Source organism: Arabidopsis lyrata (genome assembly GCF_000004255.2).
Source record: "Arabidopsis lyrata subsp. lyrata unplaced genomic scaffold ARALYscaffold_3, whole genome shotgun sequence".
Taxonomy (NCBI): domain Eukaryota; kingdom Viridiplantae; phylum Streptophyta; class Magnoliopsida; order Brassicales; family Brassicaceae; genus Arabidopsis; species Arabidopsis lyrata.
Genome location: NW_003302553.1, coordinates 498,277 through 520,829, shown reverse-complemented (window position 1 = coordinate 520,829; position 22,553 = coordinate 498,277). Strand labels below are relative to the sequence as shown.

Below are 22,553 nucleotides of genomic sequence, written 5' to 3'. Positions count from 1 at the left end.
AAACAAAGGTATGTTATGTAATATGTTTACTAATTCCGTAATCACTGATCTACATAAAAAAATTGATATACTCATATACCTATGGATAGGCCTGGGCATTCGGGTATCCGTTCGGGTTCGGTTCTTTTTTTTCGGGTATCGAGTCTATTCGGGTAGGGGGTCAAGACCCATTCGGGTATTCTAAAAATTCGGTTCGGGTTCGGTTCGGGTTCGGGTCGGTTCGGGTATTTTAATAAAAAAGCAAAATACCCGAAAATAACCAAAAATACCTAGAATATTTTCGGGTTTGGGTCGGGTTCGGGTTTTTAACTCATATATACCCAAATCTAACCAAAATACCTGATTTCTCGAAAATACATTGGTTACTCTTTACCCAAATATAACCAAAAATATCTAAAATACCTAATATATTCGGATTTATGATTGTAATTTTAGGTATTTCGGGTATTATAAATATAACAATAACTAATATTTTTAGGTGTATATTTGTATTCGGGTACATTCGGGTATTGGATTCGGTTCGGGTTCGGTTCAGGTTTTTTTTCGGGTAGGAGGTTAGGACCCATTCGGGTATTTTTAAAAATCGGGTTCGGGTTCGGTTCGGGTATTGTTCGGGTTTTTCGGTTCGGGTATTCGGTTCCGGGTATTTTGTCCAGGCCTACCTATAGGGGTGTCAAAATGGGTAACCCGACCCGACCCAAACCCATATGGGTTCGAGTGTTTAATGGACGGGTTTGACCCGACCCATATATTTATATGAGTTAAATTTACATACCCAAACCCATTATTGTAGAAATCCATTGGCTTAATGGGTTATATGAGTACCCATATATATGTATAATAAAATATATAAATAATAAAAATCCAAAAAAATAACATAAAATTGTAAACCAACAAAAGTTTTTAAATAATAAATTAAAAAATCTAGATATTAAAATAGAAAAGCATCCTAAAATCTTAAAACCAAAAATCCAAAGAACCATAAAACCAAATAAAAAAGAAAAAATAATCTTAAAACCATATATATAGATATTTTACATAATATATTAATATAGATATATATATAAATTTTACTTTTTAGTTTTGGTTATAAAACCCATGGGTAACCCATGACCATAATGGGTTTTACCCATTAAACCCATAACCTTAATAGGGTAACCCACTAAAACCCATTTATATATATGGGTAAAAAAATTCTATCCAAACCCACTAAAACCATGGGCGGGTTCGGGTAACCCATGGGTATTCCCATTTTGACACCCCTACCTACCTATGGATATTTAGATTAATAAACATTAGTTTGTTTTTTCTGTTTTTGCGTTAAATTTAAGTTTGGCGATGAACTACTTCTCTCGTTCAATTTAGTGAAGAAATTAAATGGTTGAGACAAGAGTTATTGATGTGGTTTAGCTATAGCGGAAATTATATGTTAGTTAACTTCCTAATAAATACTACTACTAAAATTCAAAAAAAAGGGTTTGGTGATTAGAATATATAGTTAATTAATAAACGATTTGGTCAAACAAACTTCAAAGGTTGACTCTTTTTAAATCAAATTTAACTTGTGAAAAGGAAAACGACATTTAAAAAAATAATATTTGTAATGGATGTAAGTATTGTGTTGGTATTTGGTTATTTATTTGATTAAGAAATAGTTTGTGTCAACTCGCATCAAATATCGTTACTACTTACTAAAGACTGACATATAAAACAACATTTAAAAAAATAATATTTGTAATGGATGTAAGTATTGTGATTATCCTCCTCATCATTAATTTAAGACTAATTAGTTCATGAATCAAAACTCTTAAAAGAAAAATATCAAATCGATATAGTATTTTGTTGTTATTTATCAAATTTGATTAATCGAATCCATGTAAATTAGTTGGCAAAAACAAATCCGTGTTATTTTTTTAAAGATTTTGTTTCTTTTAGAGATATTTATTTTATCAGTAGTATATACTTATAACAATGGGTTCCAATTTCCAACTGTCTTACACAGAAAAGGTTAACAAAAACGGTCAGAAAAAAAAGAGACTACCATTTGTCATATTGATTTTTTGCACATTCTTGTCCTGATCTTCTTCTTTCTTCCCAATTTCTCTCTGCGAGCTTCCGGAGTCTTTGGTGATCACCGACCGGATCTGGACGAAGAATCTCTCGTAAACAAACTAAACAAGCATTCTCCAAAGCTTCCTCCTTTTTTTCTTCTTCAATTTTGCTTAGTTGGTCTAAAGGATCGTCATTGCATTGTAATTTAGAGAGTTTAGCTTCCAAGTCTATCTACATCGAATTAAGGATCTATCTGATTTCTGGGTTTTGCTGTGTGATGGTTTAGAGTTGTCGGATATGGAAGGTTCTTGTCTTTGATTTTTTTTTGTTTAATTTGATTATTAAGCGGCGAAATTTGTGGTTGACTTGAGCGAGAATCTGGATTTTTTCGAGGAGTAATAAATGTTCCTGAGAGAATTCCCTGTTTTTGCGTGAAGATTACATTTTTCTGAGTGTTAATAAATTTAGAATCATTGGTGCATCAGAGAGAGAGGTTCTTATCTGCGGAAGACTCTCTGTGGATTTGATTCGTCTTTGTAGACTTAAAGAGTCTGGAATCTGTTTGATGAAATTCCCCTGTTGAGAGTTTCAGAAAATGTGTAAAGCGGACAAGTTTCTATACCACAGGAAACTCTGGGAGATGAAGGTTAAGTTTCTAGGTGATAGTAAGATTGACAAGTTTAAGAACTCTTTGCTTTCGAGGTCTCGTATGAGCTTATGGATGATTCGGGCTATGACTATATTGTTGCTCTGGAGTTGCTTTGTTCATTTGGTTGCTATGGGAGAGATGTGGGGACCTAGATTGTTGAAAGGCTGGCCTTCTTGTTTCAATCACCATGATTTACCGATGGCTGCACAAATGACTTCTCTTCCCATGAAAATCGCCCTCCCACCTAAAAGTAAGTGTCTTTCCGGTTATTTAGCTTGGCTGCAACAATCTGGGAATGTTAAGCCTTGTCTGGAATTTATATGTTTTTCGTGCTCTTTCTTCAACTCAGGGATATATCAGAACAATGGCTATCTTATGGTTTCTTGCAATGGAGGACTCAACCAAATGCGAGCAGCGGTAACTTCAGAACTAATCCTCTTGCTTTCGTACAGAAATCTCTTCGCATTTCTCAAAGTTGATGTGACTTTTGGACTCTGTTTTCTTTCTTCAGATATGTGATATGGTCACTATTGCAAGATACATGAATGTCACACTTATTGTGCCAGAGCTTGACAAGACCTCCTTTTGGAATGATCCAAGGTTTTATGCCATCCATTTCACTCAGAGCTTAGTACTGATCTCTTCTTTTACTTAATTGATAACCTTTCTTGATTGGATTTTCATGTGGGCAGTGAGTTCAAAGACATATTCGACGTGGATCACTTCATAAGTTCTTTAAGAGATGAGGTTCGTATACTCAAAGAGCTTCCTCCAAGGCTTAAGAGAAGGGTTAGGCTCGGAATGTACCACACTATGCCTCCTATTAGCTGGTCCAACATGTCCTACTACCAAGACCAGGTTATTTTCTCGGTTACACCAAGAATTCAACCTTAGTCTTTTATGAGATGAGTCTTCAATTTACTTTATTGGTTTCTCACAGCTTCTTTGTACCAAATCCTTGCAAACAGATTCTTCCGCTGGTGAAGAAGCATAAGGTCGTACATCTGAACAAGACCGATACTCGACTTGCTAATAACGAACTGCCTGTTGAGATTCAGAAGCTCCGATGCCGAGCAAATTTCAACGGGCTTAGGTTTACTCCAAAGATTGAGGAATTGGGTAGAAGAGTAGTCAAGATTCTGAGGGAGAAAGGTCCGTTTCTAGTTCTGCATCTCCGATACGAAATGGATATGTTGGCATTTTCTGGTTGCTCACATGGTTGTAACCGCTACGAAGAGGAAGAACTAACGAGAATGAGGTTAAAACAACTCTCTACTTATAATATTAAAAGTTCTGACTTTTTTCGTGATATTGATATTATTGTTATATTTCATTGCTTAGATATGCTTATCCGTGGTGGAAAGAGAAAGTAATAGACTCCGAGTTGAAGAGGAAAGAAGGTCTTTGCCCATTGACTCCTGAAGAAACAGCTCTTACGCTATCTGCATTGGGTATTGACCGTAATGTTCAGATTTACATAGCTGCAGGAGAAATATACGGTGGTAAAAGGCGGTTAAAGGCTTTAACAGATGTTTTCCCAAATGTGGTTAGTACTTAGTGTCTAAAATTATTCCTTAATATTTCACTCAAAAGTCAGTAACCAATAATATTTTGATCAAAGCAGGTGAGGAAAGAAACTCTCCTCGATTCCTCTGATTTGAGTTTTTGTCAGAACCATTCTTCTCAAATGGCTGCTCTTGATTACCTTATCTCTCTCGAAAGTGATATATTCGTTCCTACTTATTATGGGAACATGGCGAAAGTCGTGGAAGGTCATCGCAGGTGAATCATTCGTTGTAACTTTTTCTAATCTAAAGATAAAGTAGTGTTTCTTTCATCAACAGCTAATGCATTCAAATCTAATACAGGTTCTTGGGGTTCAAGAAGACGATTGAGCTAAACCGGAAGTTCTTGGTTAAGCTAATAGATGAATACTATGAAGGATTGTTGAGCTGGGAAGTGTTTTCAACCACGGTTAAGGCCTTTCACGCTACACGAATGGGAGGGCCAAAGAGACGGCTTGTGATTCCAAATAGACCGAAAGAAGAAGACTACTTCTATGCCAATCCATATGAATGTCTTCAGCTATTACATGAGAATAATGGCAATTCACTAGAAGAAACCATATGAACAGATCCTCCATTGTTGTCTTTCGCGGGGTGATGCAGGACATGGATGAATGAATAATGGGGGATGATATATCCATCCATCTTGAAGATTGGGTTTCTTAAGCAGATGAGAAGTCATTTAGGGTTCTTTGGTGTATAGAAATATCTGAAGAGCTTCAGTGGATGCAGAAGAAAGGTTGAAGCTTTCATGGTCATGTTTGCAAATTTGTCCTGTGGCACCATCATCATCATCCATGGCCTTGCAGTTTTGGTAGCTAAAGAATAAAATAAAAAATGCAGTGTAAAATTATGTCACACATATTATTATTATTATTTGACAAAATAAATAATTATTCTCTTGCCATTATTGAATAAATTAAATTTAGATTGTCAAAAAAATATATAAACCTTAAATAGAAATTTAAGAAAAAATCGAGTCCTTTAACTAGGGTCACAGTTTCTATTTATGGTTTATTTATTTTTTTGGTAGGCAGGTTTATATATTGTTTAAAAAAGAAAATTACGTTTTTCACTTTTTAATCGATTCCTTGTAATCATTGAAAAATTAAATTCGGCTGTATGAGAAAAGAATATTAGATTGCCATAAATAATAAAGAAGTTTATTTCTTGTTATTACAATAAAGGTCCTTGATATCGAATTCTTTATCCTTTGGTCCCGAGGCTTTTGTCGTGATTGTTATTCCAGTCTCATCCATCGCTATCTCCTCAGAAATCAATATAGCCGTTGGAAGATTGAAATCAATACGACAATTCCCCTAAAGAAGCGAATGATATTGAGAGGTCTTCATGGTACACAATTATAAATACGAACACACAACTCAAACAACATTATTGGAATTTGTTTGCGTTTGTAATTTTGAAAAGATTATTGTGATTTCGTAAACTGTTTAAGAAAATAATATTATGGTATTAGTTATTAAATAGTCAAGTCTTGGCAAAACATATTGATGAACCTGCATGTTTATGCAGTCATTAAGCATAAACGAATGTTACCATTTGTAATGTATATATAAGCCTAATTAATTAGTAAGAATACATTGATTGAAGCAAACAAAAAAAACAAAGTAGCAAAACCTTATTTTTGTACACATACATTTATGTAGACCTATAGCATCTTCTTCTCACATATATTGTTAACCAAAACAAAAAGTTAATTTCTTCAACTACTTGATTAAGAAAAGAAAACTACTTAATGAGGATATGCGATCAATTATGAATTGGAGTCCTTTTCCTCCCATTCATGCGTGAAGGATAGTCACTTCTCATTAGATTATCGATTTCCCTTGCTGAATCTGTCGAGACTAAGCCTTTTCTTGATCTTTTCTTTGTTTCAGAGTCGATTGGTTTTAAACTTTTTATCTGCGATAAAATATATGTGATTATCTATAAGAAAATTAATATGCTAATGATATGAATCTTTTTCACTGATATTTGTATAGTTAGTTATTCAGAGTAAACATCCAGATCATATCAACTATAGTATATATCCCGTATTTAAACTCTAGAGAAATTAACGACAACCCAAAGTAATAAAAAGATTATTTGTGTACCTTTCGTCCCATATTCAAGAGATGTTCACTTCCGCTCGCTATAAGACCATAATCTTCATATTTGGATCCACCTACATCTATATTTCCACTTATAAGTTTCCAAGTACAACATCAGCTTCACATATTTACAACGTTATACGTCTAGGTATATCGACAAGACACACGCATAACTACGGCATCTATATCATCGTCATCGTCATCAAAGGAAGAGTTTATATATAATCATTATTATCATCTAACTCAGAATATCCCTAAAAATAAATAAATAGAAAACTAAGAGTTTTGTCAATGTACGAACCTTGAAGCGCATGATGAAAGTTCATGATCATCATCATCATCATGAGGAAGAGAAACCCTAGAAGAAGTGTGATCAACTTTGCTTTTGTGTTCTTCATCTCTTTTGTCTTTGTCGATATTAAAGAAGTGATTAGGATTTTAGTTGATGTGAGTGAAGCTCATTTATATAAGATGTTTCTGAAATCCGAAAAAGTGAAAACTAGCTAGGGTTTTCAGACAGTTCCATAGGCAAGACAAAAAGGCATTTCTCATCGGTAATTGTAAACACTATAGCGTAACAACATAAAATAAAATAAAATAAAATTAAATAAAAATCTTTCCAGTAACAACATTTGGAAGATTGGTCAAACAAATTATTAAAGTTAACGAACTAAACAATTAATACTCCATTTTTCTGCTAACATTTACAAATAATTCCTTACGATTGTGTCGCAGCTCTATCTCAATCAAAATAAAGACGATGCTATATACCTTTCATTGCAGAGATATAGAATATATAATACGAATTACATTAAAAACTTATTCAAATGGTATATAAAACGTAATTAACAAACAGTTTATATAAGAAAAGTATGTAAAATTATTTAAAGAATATCGTATATTTAGATGGGAAAGCGAAAAATAAAGAACCTAAAATAGTAAATCCAGAAAGTCGGTACCGACTACCGACAAAGAGTATAAATTAAAAGACAAAGATTTTTCTTGAAGAACGCAAGGAGGCATGGGGAAGTTTTCATGAGTTTAAGTGCCCTAAAGTAACATTGGAGTTTAAGCTAATATTAATCTTTGGTTACTGCTTAGGGTTTCTAAATAAAGTCTCTACTTTTGTAGTTCCAAAAATCTTTTAAGCATTGATTTGCTAAAAATGCCTAGTTTGTAGTACAATATTTAATTAAATCTGTACGAAACAGTATGGTTCTATATTCTTTTTGAGACACGAGGGCGGGTCCTCCGATTCAATCCTTGTGGCCTTGTTGGTGTGTATGCCACTTTAGAATAAGAAAAATATGTTGTTAAATTAGAATCACATTCGTTGCATCATTTCATATGTAATCCTTTCCGGTGTGAAAAGTTGTATTATATATGTACAATCACACCTTAGAAACACTTATAATACTTATACGAGATGATCAGTCATTAAATATGTATAAAAACATCATAATAGAACTTTTAGTTCGTTTATTTTACAAAGTTAATTAGTAAATTAACTTTAACGTGACACTTATCAATGACAACTACGCAGCCGTCAATTGTTGATGGGGGGCTTTCTTCTTTTTAGGCCTCGGTAGTCCGTAGCCATAGTATCGAAAAATACTTCTCTTTCTAATAAATCATTGGATACTTGATCTGAATACTCAAACTCGTTCGTCTTTTTTGGATTGATCATTTTCAACGATTCAGTTTTTGGTTCCAAATGTTTTAACTGCAAGTGAAAACAAATCATGATATCACTCTCACATAGGAAAATGTACTTGTATATATGGATACACAACATTAAGAACAAAATATGTGATTGCTGAACTAGTAAAAGCACTGTTAATTATTATTAATTGATAAACATGTTTTAATTCGGTTTGAGTTGTTATTTGTGTAAATTGTACACAATATACCTTTCGTCCCATCGAATCCTTAGCTCCGATGGCCACATGAACATACTGATGATTGTCACCTGTTGATCCTCCTAAATGCATATATTTCTCATATAACTTTCAGTCTATCACATAAAAAAGTTATCTGAGAAAAGAAAAAAAAAAAAAAAAAAGATAACAAGAGGTCGAACCATGAAAGGCCAAAAGAAGAATGATTACGAAGAGAAACAATAAAACTGAGGTCATTAACTTCGCATAACTCCACTTCTTCATCTCTAATTAATCTTCCGGAAGATCCCAAAAGGAAGATATTTCTTTTACGGTTTTGAAATTCCTATGTGAGTGAATACCATATGTTTTTGGCGGATACGTTCAGTGTGTATATATAGAAATAGGAAATCAAAGTCAAAAGCTATAAATTTGGTTGGGTTTTAAAAAAAAATCATATTTTATCACAAACCAGATGTCTAACGACCAGTGCTAATTTGTTCACTAATGAAATATTCTCTCTAAAATTAGTTAGATGCTATGGTGAAACAGAAAGTCAAAAGCAATTATTATGTTCCATCTATCTGTCCATTTTTAGATGATCATTAGCACCAAATTATATATCAACTACTTGCCAATGATAATTATAAACAGTACTTATTTCTGTTAAACTACAGCAATTAACCGGAACTATATAAATAAAAACATGCAAGTGTCCACTAATTAAGAAACAAAGAAACGTCAATGCTAATTATTTCTTTGCAACTCCACCAACAAGCCAGCTACATGGATGGCTCCGACCCCATCAAGGAAGCGTTTGTCAAAGACGTCTCTGAGCTGAATAAGAAAATGAACCCTAAACTTCTCTTCATTGTTACATGATATATTCCATCTTTTAACCCGAGTTGTAGCATCATTTTCAGAACTGGACTGCTGAACATACAAGTGGACGAGAGCTAGGCAAGAAATAGTTCCATACGTATATGTATGTATAAAATGGCATTTGGTTCATTCATAGTTTCATTTCTAATTATATACTAATAAATTAGTAATTTTTATTACAAAATATCATATGTTAGTTATCACAAACCGAATGTATAGTGCTAAATTTTGTACCGATGGCACAACTAGCTAGTAATTAAAAACAAGAAAAACAAAGTCATAAAAGCAATTATTATTTTTCATGAGCTGCATCTATCTGTCCATTTTGAAGCTGATTAGCACCAAATTATCAGAAGCTACTTGCCAATTTTTGGTGTTAAAAATAAAAAGTCTTTCGAGGGAAAATACGTGTTTGACTTTAATCCTTAAATGGATTAAAGCCCAATGGGTCTCACTCTTCGGAAGAAGCCCATTAAGCAACTCAGCCTTTCTCAGTTACAACAACGGCTAGGATTCTTCAGCGAGCGCCAATTGCAGAGGTAGACGGAAACCCTAGCTTTATCCAACCAATGCCTGTATTCTAAGGTACCAACGAAGAACCCTAGCTTTATTTTTGTTTCCGTTTCAGACTTCTCTAACGCTTCATTTTCACACTACAGTATGGTCATTTCTTTGAAATTGTGCCCAAAAAATGCTTTCATTTATGGTCTCTGTGGTGGATTTTGTTTCTTGACACTGATGTAATCATGCATTGTTTCACATATCTCACTATTCTAGTCTCTGAAACGTTAAGCACTAAGTATAGTCTTAGTGTGACGGTTTAGCATTAGGAACCTTTAGGGTTTATGAGTTTATTGGTTACTTGACAGGTTTGTGTTTCGGATACTACAATGGATTGCAACAAAGAAGAGGCTTCGAGGGAGAAAAAGTTAGCAGAGGTAAAAATGGGGGCTGGTGATTTTGCTGGAGCTCAGAAATTTGTTACTAAGGCTCAAACACTCTTCCCCAAGGTTGAACCAGATCAAGAGATTGGTGCAGCCAAAAAAAGGAGAAAAGATGATGTTGAGGAATCCTCTAATAAGAGGAGAACAAAGCAGGAGGATCCTTTCGCAGAGGTTGACATATCACTGAGAAATCCAGAAGATTGAAAGAACTCCAAAAGAGAGTGGCGAAAACTATGAATGAGGTTCCTGACGCGGAGAAGCAGCGCTGGAAACGTATCCATGACTTGAATAAGACTAATATATAAGAAGAACCTGCCTGTTAAGCCTGATCACATCGACACTAAGGCCCAAGAGCTGGCAATTCTATGGAAAGGGAAGATAAGAATTGAAACTCCAAGATCATCCCTCGAGGTGTTGGCTTTTCTGCAATTCATTGTGACATTTAGATTGCAGAATTCAATCATCAATCAAGATGAGACTGCTCAACTCGCCTCCTCTGTTTCTCATTACAAAGAGGCTCCAACACTCTTCAAATCACTTGGTCTCGACAATATGATCTCAGGTTAGTAGTTTTTGTATCAGTCTTCAGTCTTCTTCCCATCTTTTTGAAAGGTAAAGGTTTTATTTATATATGCAGAATTTGTGGAAGAGCTTATCGATACATGCCAGTATATTCCCGCAGTCCGGCTTAATTATATGTTTCTTTAAGCTTAAAAGCTTATATCCTTTACATCTCTTGAGGAAAGAGATCACTGACTTAAGAACCAAATCCCAGGTTAACATTACTTGTTCATATGTTGTCATTATCGGCGTGTCATCAATATATGTTTTTCTTTTTTTGCTTTTTTAGGCTGAAGACAAAGACTGGGGGAAATTGAGAGACATACTCGAACTTATGTCAGATTATAACCTCAAAATCGTGATGCCAGGAGACCTTATTGTCAAGCTCATGGATCAACCATCAACCTCTAATCTAGCTGGCTAGGGTGGATCTTGGGGTTCCTAAACCTGAGAGGTCTTGAAGTTATGTGTCTTAAGTTAAAGACTAGTAAAAGAACCAAATCACAATACAAGAGGATGTTGGTTCTAGCCTTCTAGGCATACTCAGTAAAGTCCACTTTTGTGTCAAAGGATTGCATACGAAATCATTTGCTGATACATAATGATGTTGTTTTCATCATCTCTTTTCCAAAATTCTTTTAATAATGATGTTGGGGTCTTTTCATTTTTTCAATAACATGTCGGATACAGCAAAACACCAACTGCCAACTGGGTTCAACCAAATCAAATATGATTAAGGAAGGCTTGATTTGATTGGAATCTGTTTCCTGTCTTTTAACTATTGATCCAAAATAACAGTCAACAAACCAGCAAGCAAAAGACACCAAAGACTAAGGGATATATGATTTTATTATTGAAACAAAAACGAAAAACCTCAAAGGAGAGATTGTCTCGGTCATAAATAGAACTACACCATCACTATTTGAATAAACTCCAGCGACTTAAAAACGAACTGAATAATCGCCGGAAAATTGAGAAAAGATAAAACAAAAACAAAACAGAGAAGATAGATGATAGATTGAGCTAATAACCAAAACTGCGGTGGTGGTTTTTTTGCTGCTCAAGCTTTAGTGGGTGGGTTAAGCTCATCCCAAGCTTCAATCCAGGTGACCATAGCGTCTGCAAGCTTGTCAAAGTAAGGATCAATGGGGCTTAGCTTCTCCTTCACCAACTTGGACAGCTCCATGTAGCATTGTTGAACTGTCACAGCTTCTTTCGTGAGCTTTGCGCTCTGGAAGAAAGGAATGATATCCTCCTGCCAGAAGATTCCCTTGTACTCCTTCTTCAAGTTCACAAACGGGTTACTGGCTTTGCTGTGGTAAATGTAGGGCAAACCTGTCTTCACTCCCAATCCCAAATGGTCACAGATCACCTGAAGAACAGAACCATAAGAGGGAGGTCAGTAAACAAATAACATTTAAATCCGTTAAAAGTAAGGAAGAGAATGGGGGAAGTAAGTACCTTGATACACCATCCAGCCCACATATCGTCGTAGCGACCAATAGGCTGACCATCACCCATGAGACCAAAGTACATAGCCGGACCAATGAGCTCACGGTCAAAGGCCAAGTTCATGCCACACATAGGGAAGAGTGTTCCCTTTGGGATGGTCATGACAGCATCCACATACCTAATAGTGAAGCAATTTAAGCATTGTTAGCTAACAAAAACCGGAAAAAAATGTAGAAAGAAGATGCTAAAATACTACCTTGTGTTCCTTTCCTTAGGCTTCACAAGTTGGGTAGGGGCATCGTAATCAGGGATGTTGAGCCACAGACCGTGGGAAACAGCGGTGGAAACACCCTCACGGAGACTGAAAGGGTATCCACGGACGAAGTCAGCACCTTCACGGTATGGGTCGTACAAGGTGTTGAAGAAAAATGGAGTTGATGGGCAGAGAAGGTTCTTGATGTGTTGCTCAAGAGCGTTCACAGCTTTTCCAGATGGATCCTTGGCAACCTATAACACATGACAACAACAAAATAATATTTAAATTCTAAGAAAGGAATAATTAAAAGCAGCTAGAGCCAGCAAAAATAAGAAAAAGAAAAGACCATGAAGAACAATACGTTACACATGATTAAACCAACACATTATGAAAACAACATCAATGCTACAATCATGGCGTAACTGCTCAATTCTTAAAAAAAAAAAAACCACTAATCCCTAAAGAGAGGAAATAAAGTTTAGACTTTTCTTTGCCTTAGCCTTATGACAACAACATAACATAAATGTGCAGGACAATGACATGCAAGAATCTTGTGAAGTTAACTGTTAAGACATAACATAAATAGGTTGGTCCAACAACAATTACACCACTCAAATTACCTTAACTTAAGAGATGATGACAATTCCAGCAAACATCTAATACAATTTCAATTCTGAAAACAGATCGAAAACCATCAAGCAGACAAATATATAGATCTAGGTCAAAACAGTGTTTTTCTCAAAGTTGACGTAGAGAATTGTAATCGAATTTTCAAATCAAAGATCTGTTAAATCCACAGACTTTATCACTAGATCTCAAAAACTAAACCTATTTATGAAGAAACAAAAACAGATCTATAAACGGAATTGAGGAAACTTACGAAGCAATCGTCGTCAATAGTGAAGATGTACTTCTTCTTGGAGACCATGTAGCCGAAGCAACGACAAGCAGAGTCCTTGAAGGAAATGCAGGAAGCTTTAGGACCAAGGATACGGTTGATGTCGTTCCTGTTGTAGAGTTCGTAATCGAACCCTTCAGGGACAGCAATGGTCTTCGATGGATCTCCATCTTGGACGATAATCAGATGGTAAGGCTGAAGAAAAGGCCTCCACATCTCCAGGAAATCGAGGTTACGGATCGTGGGGATCACGATATCGAGCTCATCCTTCAACAATGGAATGTGATTCACCGGAATTCCAACGGTATTCGCCGGCTCAACCATGATTGATTGATTCAGAGAGAAGAGAATTGGAGAGAAATATGTGAGATTTGAGATCGGAGGTGATGGGTTGGGAGACTCTGAAGACCGTCGCTTTGGTTTTTATAGTAGTTGGCACGTGTGAGGTATTTGTGTGAGGTTTGACACGTGGTGGATTATAAGTCGTTCACCAGGTCTAAAGAATTTTTAACCTTGTTATGGTGAGGAAGTGAAGACTTTACTATTTTGTCTCTTAATTGTCCGTTTTCTATGCGGAAGCAAATATCTTTTTATTCGGACTTTTACAATAAAATTGGTTTTTCCCCCTATTAATAATTTGTCTTATTGGTTTAGCAAACATTAGTTAATTAATTTCCCGTAAAAATAGAAGCTTATAATATCTTCTACAGGATATTATATTGTAGATATTTATCTCCACACAACAACAAAAAATATGAATCTTTTTAAGAATATCCATACTTTTGATAACATTGTTTAATTATTATATTAACTTATCAGATATACCTACGAACGAATATGGATTTATCTGTTTCAATCACACTTTTGGTTTTATAAATTGTAGTCAACAGAAAAGAAAAAAAATTGTTGTCAAGAGATTTGCATTTTAGAAACTAACTTATTTTGGTTAATTAAAAGGTGAAAAAGATTCAAAATAATTTTGTTTCTAAAAATTTAATGTTCAATATTATATATGTTGACCAACAAAAATACAAAACCTCAGATTTGATCATTTATTGTTAATTGTATAATTGTGAATTTTGTTTTGGTTTAACTTTTAAGGCTTAAATAAGTTAAAAAGTTGTGTTTCTTGCTCGTTTAAATAATTTTTTTTTTCTACTTATATTAGTTTTAGACTTAGAGGAAATTGAACAGTTTGGAACAGTAGGTCTAGCTAACCTCTTTTTTTTATTTTGGCCGGTCTAGCCAACCTTTTGAAGGAGAGATCTTTCAGCTAGCAAATTTTTTTTTTACTTAAATTAGTTACATTACCATAAGTGTACCTAAATTCTTGTGTGTGCGTTTTTAACAAACAAAAAAAGTCGTCTGTGAGAATTAAAAGATGGGGGATACAAAAACCGAACAATAATTGAATACTTTTTGACCGGAGTGTAACATCAATAAAGGTGTTAATTAGAGAATGTAATTAGACTTTTACTAACGGGAATAATGAATTAAAAACTGTCCTCGATCCACTTTACTATGTAACGAAGGAACATTCGCATGTGGGAAGCTGAATCTTAAATTTATTTAAATTTAAACATTCCTTATAGTTAGTGGCAGAAGTTCGTATATACAATAATATGCTAAATATAATATACAAAATACGAATTAGTACATTAATGATAAAACAAACGGATAATAACTTATTAACTAAATTCTTCTTTATATTATATGTTGGCAGTTGGATTTGATAAAGGGAAATTCCAGTGCATTTCACGAAATAACAAATATTATTAACAAAAGATAATTCATTAACATCTAATAACAATAAAAATCATTGGAGTTTGATTTTATACGTCGTGAGGAGCTCGTCGAAGCACGTTGCGTATGATCATTGCATGCATCGTGAAAAATCCACAAAACATATTCTTTTCTTTTTATATAAATGGAACGTGAACCTATAATCATTATCATATATAAGTATAAGTAACATATTAATATGATAGCTAGATCTCACACTTTATTAATTAAACAATGGAACATTAACGTAAACATATTTTTCTAAGACTCTTCACATGTTTACCAAAAAAAATATATATATATATATATATTTTTCTAAGACAATTGACATTTTGACACCTCAAAAAATTTGGAGCTACACGGGCTTTAAAAGTTTATGGATTGGCCCATTAGAATACATATTCCATTTAAGAACTTTTTTTTTTTTACTTTTTGTTTTACGTAATAGTTAAAAAAAAAAAAAAAAAACCTAATTGGGCTGGTCCTTCTTCTTTTCGCGCCGCTCGCTTCTTCTTCTTCTTCTTCTTCCAGATAAAAATCGTTACCTCTGTTTTCTCCGATCTACATTCACAGCTCATAGAAAATGGGCTCACGGCAGGGACCACCGAAGCATCAGAACAAATTCGCCTGGGTTCCTAAAGCCGGCGTCAAGATCAACGAAACGGTAAACTATTTGCTCTGCTATGAGATTAACGAAATTGAGTGAATAGTGTAGTTAGATCCTTGATTTTGTCTGAAATTTTTGGTTTTCAGGAAGTCGGCGGGAGATTTAGACCATTATCAGAGATTACCGGAGTTTGTTATCGATGTCGAGAGCAGATCGCTTGGAAACGCAAATACGGCAAATACAAAACCCTAACTGAAGCCACCAAATGGTATCGTTTGATTTGAATTTAGAGTGTTCTTTTTCATTCTCTGTTGAACTTTGAAATCTGAATCGAATTGATTTGTTTGTTGTCTGTGTTAATTTTCTTAAAAGAGCAACCTTTTGTTTTTGGGTGCAGTCAGAAGTGTACTAAGCGAAATGTTCGTCAAGCATACCATAAGTTATGCCCTGGTTAGTGTTTTCTCTCTTTGCTTTTGTTGTTGTTACTTTCTTGACAAAGAAGAACGAATAAGTCAGTATCTTGAGTAAGTGAGGATGTGTTATAGTATTGAACTGAGTATGAAACGGACAACAGGTTGTGCCAAGGAGCAGAAGGTGTGTGCAAAGTGTTGTTCACGTGTTGATCAAATCCTTGGAAGGTACTTGGACCTTGCAGACTGTCTTTCTTCTACTAATGCTAGATACTGGTTTCCTTGATAAGATTTTAAGCTAATGTAGAGGTATTTGTTTCTCACAGAGATATTTACGAGGTTGAAGCTGAGCAGAAGATGCTTGATGAGGTTATTTCATTGGTTATCTAGTCTAAGAAGCTTTTGGGTTTTTTTTTTACTGAGTTTTTATTAATGAGATGCAGACTATCAAGAATGCTAGGGAAAGGGATCGAAGGACGCTATTACGCGCTGTAAGCTTCTCTAGTTATACATCCTTTTCCAAATTGATAAGAGAGTTACATCTTACTTTGAAGAGTGTTTGAGATTTGTAAATGTGTATGTTTGTGTGATTGGTCCTAAAGTTGTATATTTGCTTGACACAGATGAACAAAGATAACAAACCGAACAAATCAGATGAAGAAGCGACAAGGAGTGATAGCAGCAAGGTTGGTGATGTGTTTCCCTCAACTTCCCTTGAAGAATATGCAAACAAGTCAGGAAGAGTTAGCGGGATTATTGGTCATGGTAGTGTACCTGATCATGGCCATGATGATGATGATGCTAGTGGACCTGAATCAGATGAGGATCACAATGGTGGTGATGATGAGCATGATTTGCGCGAAGACAGTGATGCAAATGAGCCATCTCAACTGTAGAAGTTAACCCATGTTTGGTTGTACTACTGTCAATTTTGATAGGATTGTGTGTGACTTGTGAGATTTTGCAAAACTGATTATTCCTGTTGTTTTGATAAACTTTACTTTGTCACCTACAATGCAAGACTAGCAAAGGCTATGGTTGTATCTTATCTTGTATGGGATGGGGTTAAACGGGCCCAATAGTCGTTCTTTATCGGCCCACTTTAATAACGCCTAATTGTCTAGTCTAGTATTGTCTAGAGACTCTCAAAAAGTCATTGGATTACTAAATAGTAAATGCGAATAAGTAAAATAATAAATGTGAATAAGAATGTTTGAAATTGAAAAAAAAAATGCTAGCTAAGTGCATTAATGCTTGTGCATTAAGTCAAATAATTACACTTGGCACAAAAAAAAACCATCTCATCCCCCACTAAAGCAGCCTTCTTTTGGCTTTCATTAATCTTCCCTTAATCTCTCTGCACACAAAAACCCAAAAAAGCTGGATTTCTCCATTTTCAATGAACAATTATGAGTTTTTTAAAACTCATTATACTTTGAAGATTAATCAGAAAGATTTCGAAGCTAATTGGTCATTTCTTGTTTCATTGTTTGTTAACAACTTTGGCATATCTCCTAAGCTTTTTGCTTTACTGTATAATTACGTCGAGCTTCTTCAAGCTTCATCCTTGTCTTGTCACTTGTCAGAGACTTTAAGATTAAAGATCAAAGAAGAAGAACAGTTTCTCTCTCTTCTTTCTTCAGAAAAAATGGGTTTCTTGTGTTCTTCTTCTTCAATCTTCTTCAAGTTCGGAATCTCTATAATCTTTCTAGTTTCTTTCTCTGGTTATATTCCTTCAGGTAAGCTGAAAGATTCTATCTTTATTCAAGCTTTTCTCTGTTCATTATCATATCTACTATCTAGGGTTTTATTTCGTATCTGAGTCTTAGTGCAACTTTGCTTCCTTCTTTGTTCCCCATGTTTTAATTATTTTTTTGAAATTTGCTAGGAGCTTGTGTTGTTTATTGAGTTCTTTAAGTTTGGATTTTGGAATTGCTTGAGCTTTTGGGTACATATGGAAATAGACAGGGAAGTTCTTTTGTATGTTAAGCCGTTTAATGGATTAGAAGGAGCTTCTTAGCCTCAAGGAGAAGATCTTTTTGACATTTCAGCTTCAATGCTCTGTTATTATAGAAAGAGAGAATCTTTGAAACAAGAAAACAAAAAAGCTTCAGTATTTTGTGTGCTCATGGTGTTGCTTTTGGGATTGTTTCAGAAGCATATGATCCTTTGGACCCGACTGGGAACATTACTGTTAAATGGGATATCATAACCTGGACTGGAGATGGCTATGTGGTATGTATACATTAGCTTTAAATTTGGGCATTTCTTGAATCTTGATTGTGTTTTTTAAAATCTTGGATTTTTTCGTGGTGCAGGCGACTGTAACGATATATAATTTCCAGCAATATCGACACATTCAAGCTCCAGGTTGGACTCTTGGATGGTCATGGGCAAAGAGAGAGGTTATATGGGGGATGAATGGAGGGCAAACCACAGAACAAGGAGATTGTTCGAAATTCAAAGGAAACATTCCTCATTGCTGTAAAAAGACACCTTCTGTTGTTGATCTCTTACCTGGAACTCCTTACAATCAGCAGATTGCTAATTGTTGCAGAGGCGGTGTGCTCAACTCGTGGGCTCAAGATTCCGCAACCGCTGTTTCCGCTTTCCAGCTTACTATTGGACAAGCTGGAACCACAAATAAGACAGTTAGAGTACCTAAGAATTTCACTCTCAAAGCTCCTGGACCGGGATATACTTGTAGTCCCGCGAAGATTGTAAAACCGACTAGATTCATCGGAACTGACAAACGAAGAGTTACACAAGCATTAAGTAAGTTACTCAGTTCTTGAACTCTAAAAATTTTGTTTTGACTTTTGAGAGAAATTAAAACCGAGTTTTGGATTTCCTTTTTCTGCTGTGACAGTGACTTGGAATGTAACTTGCACATACTCGCAGTTCTTGGCTCAGAAAACTCCTACTTGCTGTGTATCGCTTTCATCGTTTTATAACAGCACAATCGTTTCTTGTCCAACATGCTCTTGTGGATGCCGAAACACTTCTCAGCCAGGGAATTGTGTAGAGTAAGTTCTTCACATAACTTTCATAGTTTCATTACCTGAAAATCTGTTAACTTGTTTGGTTAATTTTGGTGTCTTGTCTGTCCACACACAGCCCAAAAGGTCCACGGATAGCATCGGTCATTCCAAATCCGGGGAAGAACGCATATATACCACCCCTGGTCCAATGTACAAAGCATATGTGTCCAGTTAGAATCCACTGGCATGTGAAGGTCAACTACAAACAGTACTGGAGAGTTAAAGTCACCATCACAAATTTCAACTACAACATGAACTATTCACAGTGGAATCTTGTCGTGCAGCATCCGAATTTCGACAATCTCACTCAGACTTTTAGCTTCAACTATAAACCCTTGACACCTTATGCTTCCATAAGTAAGTACACCATCAATCAGTTCCTTGTTTCCATAGAAAGGAACAAATCTTGATGTGTTATTGTTTTTGATTTGTATAGATGATACTGGGATTCTCTGGGGAATAAAGTTCTACAATGATCTGTTGATGCAAGCTGGACCATTTGGTAATGTACAATCTGAGCTACTTTTCCAAAAAGAAGCATCAGCTTTCACATTTGAGAAAGGTTGGGCATTTCCAAGAAGAATCTATTTCAATGGAGATAACTGTGTGATGCCTCCTCCTGATTCTTACCCTTGGCTGCCCAATACCGGCTCGCATAAATCAATCGGTTCTCTGTTTGCCGCAATCGCCTTGTTACTGACTCTGTTCCTACATGGAAACTTGTAAGAATCATTAAGTGTAGAATGTAGCTTATGATGCAGTTTTTTGAACTGATAATGAGAGAATTGGTAGCTTAGTTCTTAGTGTTCCCTCGTCTGTCCTCTTCCTGTACAACGCTTTAATTTTAGTTTGTTAACTAAATCCCCTTGATAATGGCTACTACTTCTTTGCTCATCGTCTCCATATTGAAAACTGAAAGATATTCAGTCTTAACTATTGAAACAGTGGGTGTAGCAGCAAAATAAGAAACATTACTAAGCGAAAAATAATGTATACCAAGTCTCCTCATTGTTTCAGGGACAAAAAAGATTCAAAGATCAAAAAACTCTGCAAGCAAATACACAGAGAACAAGCTTTAAGAAGACAAAAGATTCGTTATAGAATTGAGCTTCTCTGGGGATGAACACGGTTGGTCTTGATAGCTTTTTCAACGAACAGACAAGCCTTGAATTGCTGCAGCAGATGATGATGATGCCTGAGAACCTTCCTCGGTTACCTTATTCGATTCGATTGTAGTTATTATGTTTGAAATGTTGTCCTACACAACCACACATAACAATCAGATTCAGGAGATGTTTTGTAGTAATATGAAGTGAAAGCTTTTGTAGTTACCTTCCAAGTCGCAAGCTTTGTTCGGAGAGATTGCCATTGCTTTGTCCCAAATTCACGTTCGGAAGAGCGGCTGAAAGATATAAATCAAACCATCAAATAATGAATGTTGCGAGGAAATTGAGATAAGTCCAGAGTTTAAAAGATGTGTGACTTGCCTGACAATTACAACTTGGTTCATCTGATCCATCTTACAATCAATCAATTTTGCAGTTATTGCCTTCACGATCCATAACTCAACATCTTCTTCATTTACCTGAAAACACAAAGGAAACTGAGAAACTAAAAGGCTCCCAATATTTCATGTTTAGCGCAAGCAGAGGAGAGTTTTTACCTGAAGAGCGTCTTTAATTGAGGCGTAAGGTATTTTGCCAGATTCATCTGAGGCCAAGTCCACTAGTGACAACAATCTCATCTTCGAAACACAATCTTCATCAGCAAGTCCTATAAACACCAGATGATTCATCAGGAAATCATGTTTCAGCAAAAGCAGCTAATGAATTAACGTTTTAGTACCATAGCTTTGCAGAAATTCCGGATTTGCATTTTGGAATTCCGTGTAGGCATTTAGTCTCTGAGTAAGAAAGATCTTCAGAAGCTGGTAAACCGGAGCATATTTAGCATCCTTTTCCAATTGTGCTACGGCTGGCAAGTCCAATAAATCACACTGCAAGATTTAAGATAATCATCGTTGAAATTCCATTTATAAAAGAGTATTGTCAGGACAAGAAAGACAAATCCGAATCACACTATGATACCTGAAAAATAGTGGAAGCTTTGACAAACTCGATAACTGCACGCACAGCCTCCTCCTTGGCTTCATCCAGGACCTGAGTATCCTCATTGGAGAAAGTTGCTAGGTACTTCGTCAAGAACTTAAGGGATTCATTCACCAAGCTGAAGTATTGACAGAAAAAAACACGAGGCTATTGTTATACCCAAACGGAAACAAAACAAAACCAGAGAGAGAGAGAGAGAGACTGATGAGCAGGATTATAAAGTATAAATAATGTTTCAGTACCTTTTGTTTTCTTTCAGCACATTGGCAATGGCAAGAAAGAGTTCCCTCTGATCCTTAATGTCAATATTCCACTCTTTCAGGAAGTTATCGATCTTCTTAAAAGAAGAAACTATGTACTCAGTAACCTTCCCATCAACAGCTAGTGTAAGAGCTTTCATGTATACTTGAAAACGAGCATACGGATGGTCCACCAGGTTATAGAGATTAAAGAGGCTACACAATGACAGAAAAAAAGAAAATGAGAAGTGTGTGTGTGAGAAATAAACAAAGCATTCAAAAATAAGCTGTAAAGATTCATACATCTTCAAACGAAGTGAAGCTTTGTCACTCGGTTGTTGAGCAACCTCGGAAGCTATAGCTTTCACAATTGCAAGAACATCCTCAGGGCTTTCAACCTTCTTGACAATGCTGCAAATGATGGTGTAGGTACACTCGAGATCTGAATAAGAAAAGATGCAAACCACTGAGAATTGAATACTCGGAAAAGTCGAGAAACATACAAAATAAACAGGTATAAATATGATGGTTAAAAAAAGGATAGGAACACAAACCTTTCTCAGAAATCTTGGATGATACCAATTCAGCTGAAGTTACCATTAACGTAGACAATTCCAGCCACTTCTCTTTAACTATTGACTCCTCAGCCTCTCTACATAGCCTGGTAATTTCAGGCTCTGCAGCCTAACAAAAAGAAACACAAATTTTCAAGGAAGAGGCTTTGAATAGCTTAAGAAGTAGCGTACTTAGACTAATCTCAGATGGTTGAACTAATCTTATGCATCAGAATATCTACACAAACTTCTAATACCAACCAGATTCTTCTAATACCAGATCAAATTTATCAAACAAGGAGTGGTACCTCGGGACCAGCATCGGCCCAGGCGAGCTGGGAAGTGAATCGGACAACAGCGAGAAAGGGATCTTCTTCGGAAGTGGGAACGATCGTCGTCATAGTTTAGCTCCGGTTTCGAATCTTCTCGGCGGCGCTGAAGAACAAAATCCCAAAATCAGAACTTGTTTCAGCAGCCGAGCAAGCAAAGAGAAGAAAACGAAAACCCTAATCTATATCTTTATCTTTTCCGGTTTAGCGAACCGGAACCGAATACGATTCCTAAC

The 22,553-nt window shown here is 35.6% G+C and overlaps 8 protein-coding genes across 8 annotated transcripts; 3 read left to right on the top strand and 5 right to left on the bottom strand.

Moving 5' to 3' along the window:
• The first annotated feature begins 1,969 nt into the window (after positions 1-1,969).
• LOC9318284 (uncharacterized protein At1g04910) lies at positions 1,970-5,176 on the top strand. The gene is made up of 8 exons (XM_002884265.2): positions 1,970-2,951; positions 3,051-3,118; positions 3,213-3,301; positions 3,394-3,559; positions 3,670-3,959; positions 4,043-4,247; positions 4,326-4,483; positions 4,570-5,176. Exons 1-8 carry the CDS (start codon positions 2,648-2,650, stop codon positions 4,829-4,831), a joined length of 1,542 nt encoding a protein of 513 aa, XP_002884311.1. The 5' UTR covers positions 1,970-2,647; the 3' UTR covers positions 4,832-5,176.
• Positions 2,022-2,526, bottom strand: LOC110229825. Its single transcript, XM_021030822.1, is given in 3 exon segments — positions 2,022-2,159; positions 2,162-2,210; positions 2,495-2,526. Coding segments are annotated over 3 exon segments (219 nt in total).
• Positions 5,177-5,817: 641 nt separating the features above from the next.
• Positions 5,818-6,906, bottom strand: LOC9318283. The gene is made up of 3 exons (XM_021031259.1): positions 6,679-6,906; positions 6,381-6,457; positions 5,818-6,189 (listed from the first exon to the last, which is right to left on the bottom strand). The coding sequence occupies exons 1-3, from the start codon at positions 6,773-6,775 to the stop codon at positions 6,037-6,039; spliced, it is 327 nt and encodes a 108-aa protein (XP_020886918.1). The 5' UTR covers positions 6,776-6,906; the 3' UTR covers positions 5,818-6,036.
• Positions 6,907-7,811: 905 nt separating this feature from the next.
• Positions 7,812-9,194, bottom strand: LOC9320377 (root meristem growth factor 7). The gene is made up of 3 exons (XM_002882169.2): positions 8,458-9,194; positions 8,288-8,358; positions 7,812-8,100 (listed from the first exon to the last, which is right to left on the bottom strand). Exons 1-3 carry the CDS (start codon positions 8,537-8,539, stop codon positions 7,924-7,926), a joined length of 330 nt encoding a protein of 109 aa, XP_002882215.1. The 5' UTR covers positions 8,540-9,194; the 3' UTR covers positions 7,812-7,923.
• Positions 9,195-11,472: 2,278 nt separating this feature from the next.
• Positions 11,473-13,655, bottom strand: LOC9320376 (UDP-arabinopyranose mutase 1). Its single transcript, XM_002882168.2, has 4 exons — positions 13,230-13,655; positions 12,350-12,600; positions 12,103-12,271; positions 11,473-12,013 (listed from the first exon to the last, which is right to left on the bottom strand). The coding sequence occupies exons 1-4, from the start codon at positions 13,569-13,571 to the stop codon at positions 11,702-11,704; spliced, it is 1,074 nt and encodes a 357-aa protein (XP_002882214.1). The 5' UTR covers positions 13,572-13,655; the 3' UTR covers positions 11,473-11,701.
• Positions 13,656-15,509: 1,854 nt separating this feature from the next.
• LOC9320375 (uncharacterized protein C9orf85 homolog) lies at positions 15,510-17,138 on the top strand. The gene is made up of 7 exons (XM_021031256.1): positions 15,510-15,693; positions 15,783-15,904; positions 16,034-16,086; positions 16,211-16,274; positions 16,373-16,415; positions 16,490-16,537; positions 16,670-17,138. The coding sequence occupies exons 1-7, from the start codon at positions 15,613-15,615 to the stop codon at positions 16,940-16,942; spliced, it is 684 nt and encodes a 227-aa protein (XP_020886915.1). The 5' UTR covers positions 15,510-15,612; the 3' UTR covers positions 16,943-17,138.
• A 146-nt stretch (positions 17,139-17,284) lies between these two features.
• Positions 17,285-19,966, top strand: LOC9318281 (COBRA-like protein 1). Its single transcript, XM_021031243.1, has 6 exons — positions 17,285-17,785; positions 18,202-18,281; positions 18,365-18,821; positions 18,916-19,072; positions 19,164-19,444; positions 19,524-19,966. Exons 1-6 carry the CDS (start codon positions 17,446-17,448, stop codon positions 19,811-19,813), a joined length of 1,605 nt encoding a protein of 534 aa, XP_020886902.1. The 5' UTR covers positions 17,285-17,445; the 3' UTR covers positions 19,814-19,966.
• Positions 19,967-20,036: 70 nt separating this feature from the next.
• LOC9320374 (eukaryotic translation initiation factor 3 subunit M) lies at positions 20,037-22,487 on the bottom strand. Its single transcript, XM_002882167.2, has 10 exons — positions 22,297-22,487; positions 21,989-22,118; positions 21,738-21,876; positions 21,438-21,650; positions 21,175-21,313; positions 20,933-21,083; positions 20,751-20,860; positions 20,575-20,672; positions 20,420-20,489; positions 20,037-20,345 (listed from the first exon to the last, which is right to left on the bottom strand). Exons 1-10 carry the CDS (start codon positions 22,387-22,389, stop codon positions 20,235-20,237), a joined length of 1,254 nt encoding a protein of 417 aa, XP_002882213.1. The 5' UTR covers positions 22,390-22,487; the 3' UTR covers positions 20,037-20,234.
• Positions 22,488-22,553: the final 66 nt, after the last annotated feature.

Excerpts from the sequence above, each read along its gene's own strand:
- LOC9318283 (XM_021031259.1), bottom strand. The coding sequence starts at position 6,775 with ATGAAGAACACAAAAGCAAAGTTGATCACACTTCTTCTAGGGTTTCTC. Across the intron at positions 6,458-6,678 it reads CTTTCATCATGCGCTTCAAG|ATGTAGGTGGATCCAAATAT; the intron begins GTTCGTACATTG and ends GTGGAAATATAG. Across the intron at positions 6,190-6,380 it reads TCTTGAATATGGGACGAAAG|ATAAAAAGTTTAAAACCAAT; the intron begins GTACACAAATAA and ends ATTTTATCGCAG.
- LOC9318284 (XM_002884265.2), top strand. The coding sequence starts at position 2,648 with ATGTGTAAAGCGGACAAGTTTCTATACCACAGGAAACTCTGGGAGATG. Across the intron at positions 2,952-3,050 it reads AATCGCCCTCCCACCTAAAA|GGATATATCAGAACAATGGC; the intron begins GTAAGTGTCTTT and ends TCTTCAACTCAG. Across the intron at positions 3,560-3,669 it reads TGTCCTACTACCAAGACCAG|ATTCTTCCGCTGGTGAAGAA; the intron begins GTTATTTTCTCG and ends CCTTGCAAACAG.
- LOC9320374 (XM_002882167.2), bottom strand. The coding sequence starts at position 22,389 with ATGACGACGATCGTTCCCACTTCCGAAGAAGATCCCTTTCTCGCTGTT. Across the intron at positions 22,119-22,296 it reads GGGCCGATGCTGGTCCCGAG|GCTGCAGAGCCTGAAATTAC; the intron begins GTACCACTCCTT and ends TCTTTTTGTTAG. Across the intron at positions 20,673-20,750 it reads CAATTAAAGACGCTCTTCAG|GTAAATGAAGAAGATGTTGA; the intron begins GTAAAAACTCTC and ends TTGTGTTTTCAG.
- LOC9320377 (XM_002882169.2), bottom strand. The coding sequence starts at position 8,539 with ATGAAGAAGTGGAGTTATGCGAAGTTAATGACCTCAGTTTTATTGTTT. Across the intron at positions 8,359-8,457 it reads TCTTCTTTTGGCCTTTCATG|GAGGATCAACAGGTGACAAT; the intron begins GTTCGACCTCTT and ends ATATGCATTTAG. Across the intron at positions 8,101-8,287 it reads AGGATTCGATGGGACGAAAG|TTAAAACATTTGGAACCAAA; the intron begins GTATATTGTGTA and ends TTTCACTTGCAG.
- LOC9320376 (XM_002882168.2), bottom strand. The coding sequence starts at position 13,571 with ATGGTTGAGCCGGCGAATACCGTTGGAATTCCGGTGAATCACATTCCA. Across the intron at positions 12,601-13,229 it reads CTATTGACGACGATTGCTTC|GTTGCCAAGGATCCATCTGG; the intron begins GTAAGTTTCCTC and ends CATGTGTTATAG. Across the intron at positions 12,014-12,102 it reads GGGCTGGATGGTGTATCAAG|GTGATCTGTGACCATTTGGG; the intron begins GTACTTACTTCC and ends TCTGTTCTTCAG.
- LOC9320375 (XM_021031256.1), top strand. The coding sequence starts at position 15,613 with ATGGGCTCACGGCAGGGACCACCGAAGCATCAGAACAAATTCGCCTGG. Across the intron at positions 16,087-16,210 it reads ATACCATAAGTTATGCCCTG|GTTGTGCCAAGGAGCAGAAG; the intron begins GTTAGTGTTTTC and ends AACGGACAACAG. Across the intron at positions 16,275-16,372 it reads GTTGATCAAATCCTTGGAAG|AGATATTTACGAGGTTGAAG; the intron begins GTACTTGGACCT and ends TGTTTCTCACAG.
- LOC9318281 (XM_021031243.1), top strand. The coding sequence starts at position 17,446 with ATGAACAATTATGAGTTTTTTAAAACTCATTATACTTTGAAGATTAAT. Across the intron at positions 17,786-18,201 it reads CTCTGGTTATATTCCTTCAG|AAGCATATGATCCTTTGGAC; the intron begins GTAAGCTGAAAG and ends GGATTGTTTCAG. Across the intron at positions 19,073-19,163 it reads CAGCCAGGGAATTGTGTAGA|CCCAAAAGGTCCACGGATAG; the intron begins GTAAGTTCTTCA and ends GTCCACACACAG.